A 14,001-nucleotide genomic window follows, 5' to 3' on the forward strand; every position below is an offset into this window, starting at 1 on the left:
TTCTCCAAGAAAGAACTACAGTCTTCCACCATGAGAAAGTTATTCTTTTCCTTCACGAGAGAGCTACCTGTTCTCTTCATGAGAGCGCTATTCGTTTTCTCTCCAAGGAGACTATTCCTCTTCTTCACGAGAAAATTATTCTTTCCCTCCATAAGAGAACTATTAGTTTCATACACGAGACAGTTATACTTTTTCGTCACGAAAGTTAGGGAAACCGGAGGCCGGAAGTGGCGATTTGTCTTTGAACTACGATTAAGTGTATAGGATTTCGTACTAGAATCTTAAATGAGTATTCTTGAAAATGAATATAGAAATTACACCCTATTTAAATCGGACTCCACGGGTCGATTTTGGTCTCCTGGCTTTCCAAACGTTTTCGGTGCTCCCGAAGCGCAAGTTAACAAACGACTAGGGCAAACTAAAGAGGAGACTTTGCTCTACAAAACACGCTAATTTTCATTATTGTACGGTTGTTTTTAACAGAGTTACGATAGGTCAAAGTTTATCAATATTTCGAGTCCAAGAGGCATCGCTTCACCCACGATTTTCAATATTTTTCAATATCTTTGTATCAAAATAAAGAGAGGTAAAATGAGAGAATAATAACATGTTTAAAATCATTATACTATTTTGATCTGTTTACAGAACATTCGATTTCCCAATTATAACAAAAGCATGAATCATGTTGTTCCATGCATTCTTCATTCTTCCCAATTATTACACTTCATGCTGAGCACCCATTTTTCATTCGGTTAGCTGGAACTGTACGAATCGAAGCGTACACAGCAATAATGCACAGCAATAATACTCCTTATCTTCTTCATCGTGACATTCTTCATTCCTGGTTTTCCACCCGTTGTTTCCACTTTTTTCCTCTCGTGTTTGGATTACGTGCCTTTCGCGTACTCCTTTTTCTTTCCCCTTTGGTTTTCTCTATGCTCCGCTGTGTTCTTTTCCTCCTTACAAGTGCCAGATGAAACAATTGACTTTCTTCTCTGTCTACCTCTATTTAAATCTTTTCAAGTTGGAACTTTCATTGTGTTCGGTATAATATAGAAACTGGCTAACCTAAAGAAGGCCACTTAAAACCTGTTCCAGTTGCAGTAACATAGAAAATACTTCTTTTATAGCGAGCAAATACAGGCATTTTGAATTTGTATTATTTCGTCCTGAAATATTGATATTTGTAAATATACTATACAGTAACTATTGATATAGTGCATCTTGCATTTCTTATTGGAAACATCGAAATGCAATCAAAAGTTTTAACCCTTTGTGCTCCGTTGTTTCTTTTCAGAGGGCATCGTGATTCTAGTAGATCACTAGATATTAAAATTTATTAGCTGGTATGGGGAATTAATTGATTATAGTACAACTTTTTGAGAAATGTATGTTTCTCTGAAGAAAACAACTTAGAATATGGTGCAGTATTGTTTCTTGCATCTAAGCGTGATTTTGCAATAATGACTATAACATATCTCGAATTACACACTTCTACGATCTTTATGTAAGTAAAGTATTTTTACTCTGCATAAAATTACTATTTCTTTGCAAGTAAATTATGATATGACAAAGCGATTACTCTGTTCCATATAAGAGCTGCGGATCATCCACTGACATAATTGCATGTTCCCGACGATGGCGATCAGTGACCCCGCGGAACGCAATAATGGGTGCACAGAAAAATCCATTATTTTCTTTCACAGAGTCATCTGGAACCGTGGCTTCATCTTCGAGTCGATTCATAGGAGTCATATTAAAGTTGAACGCCCGAAGCGGTTTGGTCTCCGAGCGGCTGGCGGGAAACACTCGGCTAAACGAATAATTCCGTTGGCGGCGGTCCAACGGTTTCGATGTTATTCTTTATCGTGATAGAAGCGAACTAACGCGGAACGGGTAACTGCGTAGTTTCATCCCGGCACGGGAGGTGATACGCAGTCGCCATGTTAATGACTGTACATCCGGCCACGTAGGTGGGGAAGGGGTTGTGTAGCTGCCTTCGCGCCCGACCCGACATCAAATTCTCTACGCACGTAATTAAGGCACCGTTCGAAGCGCTAACGATCAGCTTCTGTGTCTCGTTCCCGGTTGGCTGAGCCGAATTTCCAGAAACTGGGCGACCAAGTTTCACTCGGCCCCCGCGTTCGTCAAGGGATCGAAATTAAGATCCCTTTTCCCCGGGTTTATTGTCTGTTGCTCGGGGGGGGTACGGGGCGCAAAGCCAGATTTTCTTCGTCCGGGGTGTGCTCGTAATCAGACGGTTTTCCACCCTTCTTTGCGGGGGTAATTGCCGCTGTTCATCGTCGGCCGTGGAATTTCTTGATTGAGCCCCGATGGAACTCTCTGATATGTAAGCCGGGACGGTAACCCATTGATTATCTCCGACCTCGCGAGCGAGGACCTCTTTACGTGATCTCATTTAACTAAATTACCTAGGTGAAATAACAATTTCCTTAACGGCGCGCTGCTTCGAATCTGCTCCGGGGCTACAGATTTGACAATCGTGTCGCGTATCTGCTCCGTAAATAGTGTCTCGTTTTGGATTCAGTGACACGATTAGGATTCGTGAATGACAGTAAATGACAGTGAAACGAGTAACGAATGGGTGCGATAGAAATGTATGTAAAGCAATTAGCTTCGATTTAATGAGGTCTGGTCGAAAGATGGCAATCAACATTCAAAGAGACAATTATAAATCGTCTACGGTCGAGTAGCGACTCCGGACACTTGACCAATCGAAAGCCAGTCGAAACGTGAAATTACTCACCCAAAATGCCGAGTCTGTAATTAATGGTGACGACGACGACACCCCCGTAGCTGGCCAACACGCTGCCGTCGTAAGGGTTGCCGCTGCTCCATTCGTAGCTCTCCCCGTGCACGAACACGATCACCGGGTATCTTCTTTCGCTGCTGTCCTTCACGCCGGCTGTAATCAATAAAATTATCTGGTGATCGATCGGTATACCGCTGACACTTGATAGCGGCCCGTCGCGCGTCCTTAAACAGCCATTTTTCAAATGCGTCGCTCTATAAAGTTCTGACAGCGCCGTAAAGGATTATCGTGCGGACACCGAGGCCTCGCGGGGACGCCTTCCGCGCCCGCGCGAACCAAATAGTTGCTCTATTTGGGTAACAAATTATCGGGAAGTCCTGCTCTAAACCCTTGCGCGGCTCCCGTTCGCGCGACGCGCCTTTGTGGCATGCCGTGTTTCTCAACAGTTCTCGCCGCGAGGGGTAATGAGAAACATAGTTTCGACCCGGCGAAGTAATAATGGCATTTTCGCCGCGAACGCCGCGCGCTGCTTGAAAATTTCGTTAGACTGATTTCTCTTTGCCGTGCTACCCGGTATTTCTAATACCGAAATGTCGTACTTGTTTCTTCGAATGACGCTTGCGACGAGCTTCCGACACTTGATGCAGATATTTCGAGCGGTGCGTCTGTGTTTGGTAACTTATGCTCGGAAAAATACTTCGTTAAAACATGTTATTTCAATGTGCTATCTTCACAATGTCGAATACGTAAAAAGACGTTCTTTAAGTAAACTTTACGATTTTTTTAGAAGAATGCCGTTGAGCAGTTAGGAGCAACCATTTAATGGGCAACAATCCCAATTTGGACTGTTCGTCAATTTGTTTTCGAACAGGTGCGTCGCGTTAGCGAGCCGCAAATAAACAGCGGATAAGCCATACGCGGCCTGTAAACAATGGGTTGCTGATCATTGATGTTGATTGTTTCAATGGCCAATTATTATACGCTTACTAAATAATAATTTACAGTGTTATTAATGAAAGCGTTTAAATGAAAAGTGGAAATGTTTTAAATGTGGTAATAGATCATTTGTCGAGTACGTCTGTCAAAAGCCAAGATATTCGATTCGTTATTTCTCGATTTTTAAGTTCGCCAAGTCGAGAAGCTATTTCGAGAAAAAACATTTTAAAAATTACCTACTCTTATAATTATAGGACAACGAATAATATATGATGCAGGGTAGCGAAGGTCTGAAATCTCTGATCAAGTAATTGTTAGTAAATGATTCTCTCATTATCGATCAACGAAATAATTACGTGAGCATTTTGAATGCTTATTGAATTTATTGAATAATTACTGTTATTAATATTATTGAGTTACTATCATTAATAATTAATTGCCTGTGACCTGATTCGATTCAAAGTTTAAGCGTAATTAACGTCCGGGAGATATTAGAGTAAAAGCGATATTAAAACATCGAAAAGAAGAACTCGACGACGAGAGCGTGATGTGAATGGTATCCGCGATCGCGGAAATGAATTCGGCGGATGGTAGCGCAGACAAAAGCAACGAAGCTGAAATTGTTCCCTTAAAAAGCAAAGCCATACGGGAAAGATAAATTTGGTTGAGCGATTCGAGCTGTTTGCGTAGATCCTTCAACTAAGAGAAGCATGATATTGGAAACGGAAACTTCAACAACTTCGAACTTATGAAAATGAAAATATGGACTCTTCGGGAAAGTAGACAAAAGCCTGCGAGGTTGTTGCTATTACAAACGAACAATTCTTTCTGTAAGTTCATCGCGGATTTGCATAACCGAAACTTTCCCTTGCATATTACGCTTGTAATAGCAATTGAAACTATACGGTTATTATTTCACGGCTCCGTACGATTCGGTTGTCTCGATCAATTTCGTCTCGATGCTTCGATCGCATTATCTTTTTGCAAAGTAATACACGCGTCGCATTGCCGTAGACCATGCGGCGCAACAAGCAAGTGTTAAAATTTCCAACTGGGTTCGCGAATGAATTTCGACTCGGCATCCAGTCCCGAAGAGAATTATTTTACCGTTGGACAGGCTTTTCTTGCCCGCGAGCCCCATTCAACCCTTTGATCTGGCGAGTGTCGATTTATCGACCCTTGAGCGTCGATTTATTTTTCACGGTTCCGTCGACCGCTGAAAGCGGAGAGGCGGCATTGTGACAGTGGTTATAAGCCTTTTTAACTTTTGTCCCTCTGCCGGCGGAGCGCCATTTACCGTGATTGGTCATTAAGGGTGCTTACGGCGAGTCCTTTATATAGATCGTGACGCCTTTGCATCGTGACCGATCCTACTAATGAGGGCTTCGTCGCACAAAATGGCAAATATCGCTGTCTTATTTGCTTCCTCTGAATTTATTTCTTTGACGATGCGCCAAGTAAGTAATCCCGATATAGAGGGCTCTGATTTTCCAACATTTGCAACGTGCTCATTACACATTATAATCTCTTAAATATTTCGTTTACTTTTTATGAGAGGAAAAATGTCAGAAAGTGAAAATATAATATTGGATTCGAGAGGAAAAACTATCGAAAGAAAAACAATTTTTCAGAGAACAATTTTTCTCGAAATTTTGAGGTTATTGTTTGTTTAAATATGATATTCCTCGATAAATTTTGCTCGCCGATTATCGAGGTTTTCTTCACCAGCTGACCAATTTTTCGTACCGTAAAATATAAGCGTTCGGGATGCTTAAATAATTCCGTGCAATCGCATTTTCGAAAAAGTACCCGCTATTCGCATGAAAAGCTGACGACCCGGCTCTCCGTAAGATCGCAGCGCATCGATAAATTCGCGATATCGATTGGAGTTTGCGCGACTGGGTCCCCCAGCCGGATCGCCATATTTCGGTCGACAATGCGCGATTGAATTTAAAAAATCTCTCTCGTCGGTTCACGGTTCGGCTGGTTCTCACGCTGACTGGTTCCGACGTTAAATACTTTTCGTTCGATTGTGAATCCTTAGATACGATGAAAAGAAAGAGAGAAAGAAAGAAAGAAAGAAAGAAAAAAAACGAAGCATCAGCCATTTGCCGGACGTATCGTTGCACGCGGGAATTTTCGCTGAATGGGGAATAGGTCGGGCGTATTATCGGAATCTGATAAAATTTCAATATTAAATCAATGCCCGTATCGATACTGCAATTAAAAGAGCGGAGAAAGAGCGCGCGGGGATTCTGTTAATTAATTACTTGCGCAGGAACGGCCCCCTTCGCCGGATCTATTAATTAATTCGCGCGCACGGTATCCCACGGTATCCCACGGTCCTTCAAAAACACTCGAACGCGGGGATCGGAAAGCGCGCGGAAACGTCGTATCGCGTCACGGCGACGCCTCTCGTTCCGCGGCCGTTCTCGCTCGCGCATAGTTGAAAAAACAGCCGCCGTTAGTTCTGGTCGTTTCAATTTAAGGGTCGAACCCCTAAAAAACATTAAAGATCCCCTGCGCTCGCTCCGCCTCCTGTCTGGCGTAGCCGACACGAGCACCACTCGTTAGGACGTCCTGTAAATAGTTTGAACTGCGTACTCCGCGCTATTGAGCGGCGTCGCGGCGCCGATTTCGACGTTCGCGGGATCTCCTCGGAACAGGAACGATTCCGTTGGTAATGGCCGTTCTCATCGGGGCAACGCCATTATGATATTCACCGTTTAGCGGGCGCCGAGTTCGTGTTCGTTAACCGGCGCCGCGTCGCAACGCGTCGCAACGCGTCGCAACGCGTCGGCCCGAGTAAAATCGCGAACGAGTGCCCCATTAACAGTCCGCCCGCCTATTTTCGAGTGCCGATGTTCGATTGGTTCGATCGTGTCCTTCGAATAGGACTCGGCGAGCATTATCTGGCCGACACGCGACGTATCGCGTTCGGGGTAATTAAAACGAGGGCCGGCGGACGCGCGCGCGCGCGCGCGCCGGGTACGTCAATCGGATTTAGTATGCTAATACGGAGCCGGAACACGCGCGAGCATGATCGCCGCGAACCGCCGCCGGGCTCTCGGTCATAATTCAACAAATCACGCGTTACCACCGCTACGGCCGACAATGCTGTTCATACGATGCCCAGGCCTGTTTACTTTCGCCCTGCGGTAAACAGCGGGCCGAACGCCGGTCGAGCCGAAAAATCTGTTGTCCCGCTATCCGAACGGCGTCGGGCTCTTCCTACAATCGCGTCCGATTAGCATCGGGACGCTGATTGTGTCGGGATATGATTCTATTTTGTTTATTGATCGCCGGCTGAGCCGTTTGCAATCGAGAAACAGGTAAAGTGGCTATTACGAAACGATTTTCAGGGGGGGGATAAGGTTGTTACAATTTTTATTACAAGTGGAAAGTATTGTTGAATTTTTCATGACAATTCAAATTATCGGAAAATTATTTCGTCAGTAATCATTCAAAAATATATAAGTCGAATCATAATAAAAATTATCGAGCAGAAATTTTCACTGCAATTTGCGCGCATAACGAAGAAAATTGAGCACCTTTTCATCGATCCGATTTTCTTCTTCATAAAATATACTGTTTTTGATTAAGAAAAATAAGTTGGTTGGCAAAACAGTTTTCTCATAATTCGACACAGCGTAAAAAAATGCTATCAAAATGCGTATCTTCGAAAATTTCATCTGGGAGTTTATTGGCGGTTGATGTTTTTGCCTGAACGGCCTCCCTTAAAATAACCAGAAATTGCCAATTTATCGTTTCATGAATCTCTTTCACGTTTACATTGGTTCTCGTCTACTTGCAGCCTCGTTCATGATTGCAAAGATAATTACAGCGAGTATAAAATGCGATTCTACTACGCCAACGGATTTCAGTATCTCACAGAGGAAAATACTTCCCGTAATTATATTGTTCCGACTTGGGGGGGGGGGGGGTGATTCCATTGAAGAAGGATTACGCGATTATGCTCCTTTTATCGCCGGACAACTTGATATTCAGTACTCTTTGTGTACAGATGCCTTGATTAGCGTTGAAAATGTAATTCCAGCGTGATCATTACGTAAAACGTTGATTTATTTTACAACAGAAAACACTTTGTTCTAGATATACAAAATTGAAAAAGCGATCAAAATTAATAAAAATAATTTTATCTACGTTAAATCACTTACGGACTACTCGGTTTAATTGTCACAAAACTTGTTCTTGATCATTTTATATGGATCTCCATTTTCATTGCAAATTGTCTTGAAATGAACAAGAACAGCATAATTGCATTAACAGTTTGCTATTAAATATTCAAAAGGAACAATAGACGCGAGAACACATTTTCTCGATAGTACAAAATTGATAATTACAATAAATATATAATATATCGTTTCATTCTCCTATTTCGAGAATTCCATTGCTTTCATTTTCTTCCGTTACTAACAATTTTGAAATTTCGACGTTGAAGGGCCATCAATTAAATCTTTTCAATCCAATCCATAAAATACGTCCATTCACAATTTCAAATTCTTTGACAAAGGTATTTCGACAAATGAATATGTGGTAATACGGATACGGTTGAATTAATGACGATTTTGAAAACGTTCGTTCTTGCTAATAAAAGATATTTTGCGTACAGTTAACAGGAATCAGTAAAGTGAGACTAAATATAATATACTGTCTTTATGTTAAAAAAAAAATAAATTAAATTTTAAGTAAAAATGCTTGAATTATATTAGGGGACAAGAAGACCCTATAGAATTAAATAAATTTTGTATGATGATAAATATAAGATTTTTAATATAAAATTATTTCATTGGGGGATATTTAAATTAAGAGAATTTAAAAAATTTTTGTCATAAGTTAATGTAATAGATGAGATATTTTTTCAAGAATAAGTAGAAAACTTAAAATTAATGTTAATATTAGGGATAACGGCATAATATTTTTTGAGAGATCATATTGAAAAAAATGTTTGTGAACCTCGATGCTATATATAAATAGCAAAAAAAGTAGGCGGCTTTCGTATTGATCATAGACCGCGGTAATATGCGCATTGTTCATTCCCTTTCATTGTTGAGAGGTATTAAGCAAAGCTTCCTCCGCCAACGAATATAATAGTCAACGATATTACAGAGACGGCGATGCGTTTACGGGGAATCGATATAACGCGATCACGAACCTGGAAATTCCGCTTTTTATTTAGCGCCGGTCGTCGAAGCGATTCAATGAAAAGTCTTTAGAATAATTCAATCTGCTGGCGAAGTGTCATAGTCGGAGCGATCCGAGGCACTGCCTCCCAATTCGGCGGAGTTCTCGTAGTTTTTCACTCGCACACGGCGTTGGTGCCTCCGCCCGCTCTTACATTTAAGGAACAGAAACTCGGCTGTAAAAGGAGAGTTATTACGTAGGGCGAGGTCGTCGTTACTTCGCGAATAAAAGTTTCTCGTAGCCGTACAGCTGTCTTGATTAAATATTTAATATAACCACCTCCACGGTCCCCATTTTATTAACTTATTAATCTACTTCCTCGGGAGCATATAGTTTTTAATAAGACAGGAATATCGTCTAATGAACCTCGACGTCCGCGGAGGAGGCAATGAGAATAGTTTCTTTGTAGCGTCGCCGCCGCGTTCAAGGAGCCACCCCGTGCTCGACGAATTATTACGGGAACAGTTAATTTTCTCGAAAGCGGAAAAACGGAAGCCAAATAAAGAGGGGACAAACGAGGCGGTCGGAGACGTTATAGAGGCAGCGCTGCTCGTCCGAATGAGAATCTCTAATAAAATAACGGCGCTCGCGATAACTTATCTTTCATATCTGTAATTGCCCGTTTCTCAATCCTTATTTCCTAGTTAGCTACAGCCGGAACTTCCACTTCTATCCCAACCCCCTCCCCCATCTGCCACCGTCCATCCCCCGGCGTTGTATATTTCCTTCTGATTGCTTCTCCAGTTGCTCGAGCGTCTCTTTGATCCAGTTTCCCCTCGTTTCTTCTGTCCCACCTCTTAAAATCGCCCGCCTGCTCCTGCTCCTGCCCCACCTCCCTCCCCCCGACTCTCGTCGTCGCCCACTCACCCGTTCTTCCCTTTTATTCCGACCTGTTTCTCTCGGTAACGTTCTCCTCCGGCGCATCGCCGACCGTGAACCGCGTCGCATGCCTTGGAAATAGCTCGCGGAACGGACTCTCGCGAGGCTACCCAGGAAACACGGCCTTTCCCAATTTTTCCCCTCCCCTCCCCGTGTACCGTGTCCGACTGTCCGGGAAAGGAAAGGCCGCGCCTTTTCGCGCGTCACTTATTTCCACGTGCTCGTTGTGCAGCTACGGAGAACGGTGTCAGCCGGGTGTAGTCACTGTCTGTCTGTCTCTTTTCAGGCTAAGATGGTCTTCGTGTGCGCTAACAATTCGCGAACGGCGACTGAAGGAGCTGAACAATGTTTTGACAAAAAAGCTCGCGCAAATTTCCAGATAGCGGATTATTTAGCCGTTAGCGTTGACCATAGCGTTACCATTCGTGAAATATTTGATGTACTTGCAGACAAAATGAGTTCTAAAAACAAAAATGGTTCAACATTTTTGCAAGCGTTGCGATTGTAATATTTCGATCGGATGTAAAATGTATCGGACAATACGGAAAGTCAGTTGGGCGCGGCGTTAGCGAACATAATTCATCTGAAAAGCGATGCAAACCTTTGTACAAGCCGTGCACAATCGTGCGTGTTTCGCGATCGGCGATGTAACAATGGACGGAGTTTTAGCGATAAAATGAAAACATTTGAGGCCGCAGAAGTGGTACAATGAACAGAGATATTGCAATAAATGTTCAATTAAACAAAAGTAGAGTTTTATTAACGGTGGTTTGTTTCACGTAAATCCATATGCCTCGGCGCGAAAGTTTCGACGTTGTGAAAAAAAGGGTCGCATGGAACGGGTATTTACCAGCGTACGTTTAGTTTCGCAAAGCAAACGAGGAAAACACGCCCGCTAAGGAACTACAGCTTCCGTAGCGTGATATAAAAAGAACCAGAGGAGGAGTAAACTATTTTATTCCGCATTATCCACAATTGGTATCTCTATATTTATTTTTATTTCTATATTTATTTTGGTCTCTATATTTATTTTTATTTCTATATTTATTTTGATCTCTATATTTATTTTATTTTACATAATACGTGCATAGTCTGCGAAACATTGTTTATAATTTTCATATTTGCACAATGTGAAATCAATATTGCAACCGGACTCATCAAACTGGTGTAGTTCAGATTTTTAATTCCAATTATTTGGGTTCATGTCATTAAAATTATTGTACGAAATTTCGTTGGTAAAAGCATACAAATCTGAACAAATACATTGTTATTAATTTGACAAGCGGATGCAAATTATTACCTCGTGATTTACACACCACAACCTCCACGTCGGTAATGAATTTCTTCTACAAAAATAACCGCGAAGAAGGTGTTAGAAACCGTGTGAAATTTATTTGTGCAAACACATATCATGGAAGAAGAGACCCGCGTCCATGGAACTCGACGATGCTGCTGCGGATTAAACAACGCGAAAAGGACGAGGAAACAGAGGCAGGCTGTTAGGGTTCGTCGAACCAAGTGTTAATTTACCAGATCTAATGATAAACGCGCGGTTACGCGTACATTCTGCTTTTACGTCGTTCCGGGAGAATGCTGCTCGTATCGCCTGATCCGTCGCGAATGTCAAAAACAGCGGAACGCACGGCGGAGCAGTATAAAAAAAAAGTCACTAACTTTATCTAGTGGCTTCCATCGAAACGAACGAAATAAACGGATGAAACATGTACGACCAATAAGTTTTCAAACACTCCGGAGTTCTTTGTGGCCGGCGGTGTCCTGGAAAACGAGTTTTTCCGATTACAACGCCAGGTTCCAGTGGAGCTTTTCCAAACTTGTTAACCATCCATTTTTTGTGGTTGATAGTAAGAAATCTCAGAATTTTGTGTAGCAAAGTGCAACGATAATAAGTATCAGGGTATTCCATAAGTTCTTTCCGCAGCATGCCATGTACGATCTCGAGCCGGAGACGATTTTTATCAACAGTATGCTCGATGAAAATCCGTGATATAGTGTACGCGAGATAGTGGATGCTGAGATCCCAAATTGGTTTTAAAGTAATCTACGTGAAATAATTTTGTTGGCCTTATTGCTTTAGCAGGGGCCTTTAGTTTCATTGGTTCTAGAACGAAGAAATTACAATTATAAATTCCATCGAAATTACAATCAGAAGTTCCATCGAAGTTACAATTAAAAGTTCCATTCGTCGGAACAGCTGCCACACAGTATTGCAAAACCAGCTCGATTTCTCGAGGATTCGTCTCCGGTTTTCAGTTCGGCGTACCGTGCACCGTCGATCCTCGATCAACAGCGCAGAGCATATCGTGCTCATCAACAGGGGATCTCAACGGAAGTTGGAATCTGCGCGTTGTCACGGTATCGTGGGAGGCGGATCGAATAGGCAGGTGGAAGAAATTTAATAGGTGTGCAAATTTGCTCGATCGAAGATTTTCGTTCGGCGACGCGACGCGTTCGGTCCGGGGGGATGGATGTGGATGATAAATTCAGCGAAGTCGATGTGACGCGCGACGCCGGGCGTCACGACGCGACACGGCGGGGATGCGTTAAGGCGCGGAACGTTCGATTTTATCGGGCGTGCACGATACATTATTTCAGCCGGTGAATAAATTTGCCGGAGCACTGTCAATATTTGATACGGCGTGCAAACAGTTTCGTGTGCCCGGAAACGCCTCTAACGGACTTTACATATTCATAAACCCGCGCTCTCCCCAGTTTGATCGCAGATGGTAAACGAGAACTACGTAATCCTCTCCTCGTCGCCGTCACAGTCGAATCACTTTATTTTCACGACGCGTCTTCCGTGCCAGACGATATTCGCCGCCTTGGCACAGACGACCGCGTCGTTTCGATCCGGGGATATCGCCACTGGCTAATTCCTTCTCGTCCAATCGCTCGTCGAGAAAACGCCCGCTTGCAACTACCGCGGCGATTTTAATACTTCTACTAAATTTGTATCACCGCCGCTGCGTCACTAAAACTTGAAAGGTAGGGGTTTCAATTTTGTTGCCTCGTCATTTTTCATAGTACGAAGGAGATTCGAGCGGTAAAGGTGTATCTGTGTGTACCAACCTCGTATTCAGAAATGGAACAATGAAAGGCAAGTAAATAGACTGGCAAGAGATAGCACATTACAATATTTTATTACTTTGACCAGGATATACTCTCAGAAAGTTTCACAAAAATGTCTGAAAAATCCTCGGCACGTTCCCCTTATAAAATTCGAATTTTTCATTATTTTTTCTCGGTTCAATGAATTTCTGTCTGCCTTTTGGAATCGCAGTATCGGTCGTCATAGGTAAGGCTGATTTATCGGATTCGTTCGAGGTGTCTGAAAACGAGAGCCTACGTCCCCCAAAAAGACGATCTCGCTGGGAATAAAAGATAAGTTTCCTACCGGTTTCGCTTCGGAGTCTCGCGAACTTCTTTTGGGATCGTGTTTCTTGATAAAACGGGCGGGGGATGTGTCTCTAAGAAGATTTCCTTAAAAGGTCGGCCCCGGGGGGCGTATCTAAGGGATGTCGTCGCCAGCCGAGGGAACTTCCCGGCTCCGTGGGCGAGCTTAATTTTGAAACGCGACGACGCTGTTTCAAAGCCACGCGAAACATTTACGCGCATGGGAAAATGCGAAAGCCGCCGCGAGGAATAATTGATACTCGAAGCCTCGCGCAAGTCCGCGGAAAACTTAAACAACTAAGGAAGCCTCTTACATATTTCAGCCGCGCCTCTATCCCCCCACCGCCAAACGGAATTTAATATATGTATCGCATCCATCAGAAAATTTTCGCTCGGCACCGTAAATTATTCAACAAATAAAAGCGTCCTGTCGCTATTCGCAATAAAACGTCCTTCCGTTCGGGCCATGATGTGCAACCATTTATCCGCGTCGCCCGTATAGACGTATCGTGTAAATACAGATAAATATTAATTCGACCGACCCCATTGGCGAAACAATGCGGCGCGGCCTCGCGCCGTAGAATAGATTCTGGAAAAATTATTGCCACTGTCATAGATGGCCGCGGGGGCGCTGACGCGATCTGTATGACCGCTAAATTAAACCTCGTAAATCTTAGAAACGTTGCGCGTGGCTGGGACACCCGATTCCCGGGACACCCTGTATAATAAAAGTTCACATAATTCATTTAACCAAGTTCTTTAAACGTTTCACCTTAGTAACGTCTCTCGTTTAGATG

General features: G+C 43.0%; 1 protein-coding gene across 1 annotated transcript in view; it reads right to left on the reverse strand.

Moving 5' to 3' along the window:
• Positions 1 to 14,001, reverse strand: part of Nlg3 (Neuroligin 3) — a 347,536-nt gene that overhangs the window by 48,473 nt on the left and 285,062 nt on the right. Inside the window, exon 2 of the mRNA XM_078196348.1 lies at positions 2,768 to 2,926. Within this exon, the coding sequence (XP_078052474.1) occupies positions 2,768 to 2,926 (159 nt within the window). The remainder of the gene's footprint in view (positions 1 to 2,767; positions 2,927 to 14,001) is intronic.

The sequence above is a fragment of the Augochlora pura genome, chromosome 2 (genome assembly GCF_028453695.1).
Source record: "Augochlora pura isolate Apur16 chromosome 2, APUR_v2.2.1, whole genome shotgun sequence".
NCBI lineage: Eukaryota > Metazoa > Arthropoda > Insecta > Hymenoptera > Halictidae > Augochlora > Augochlora pura.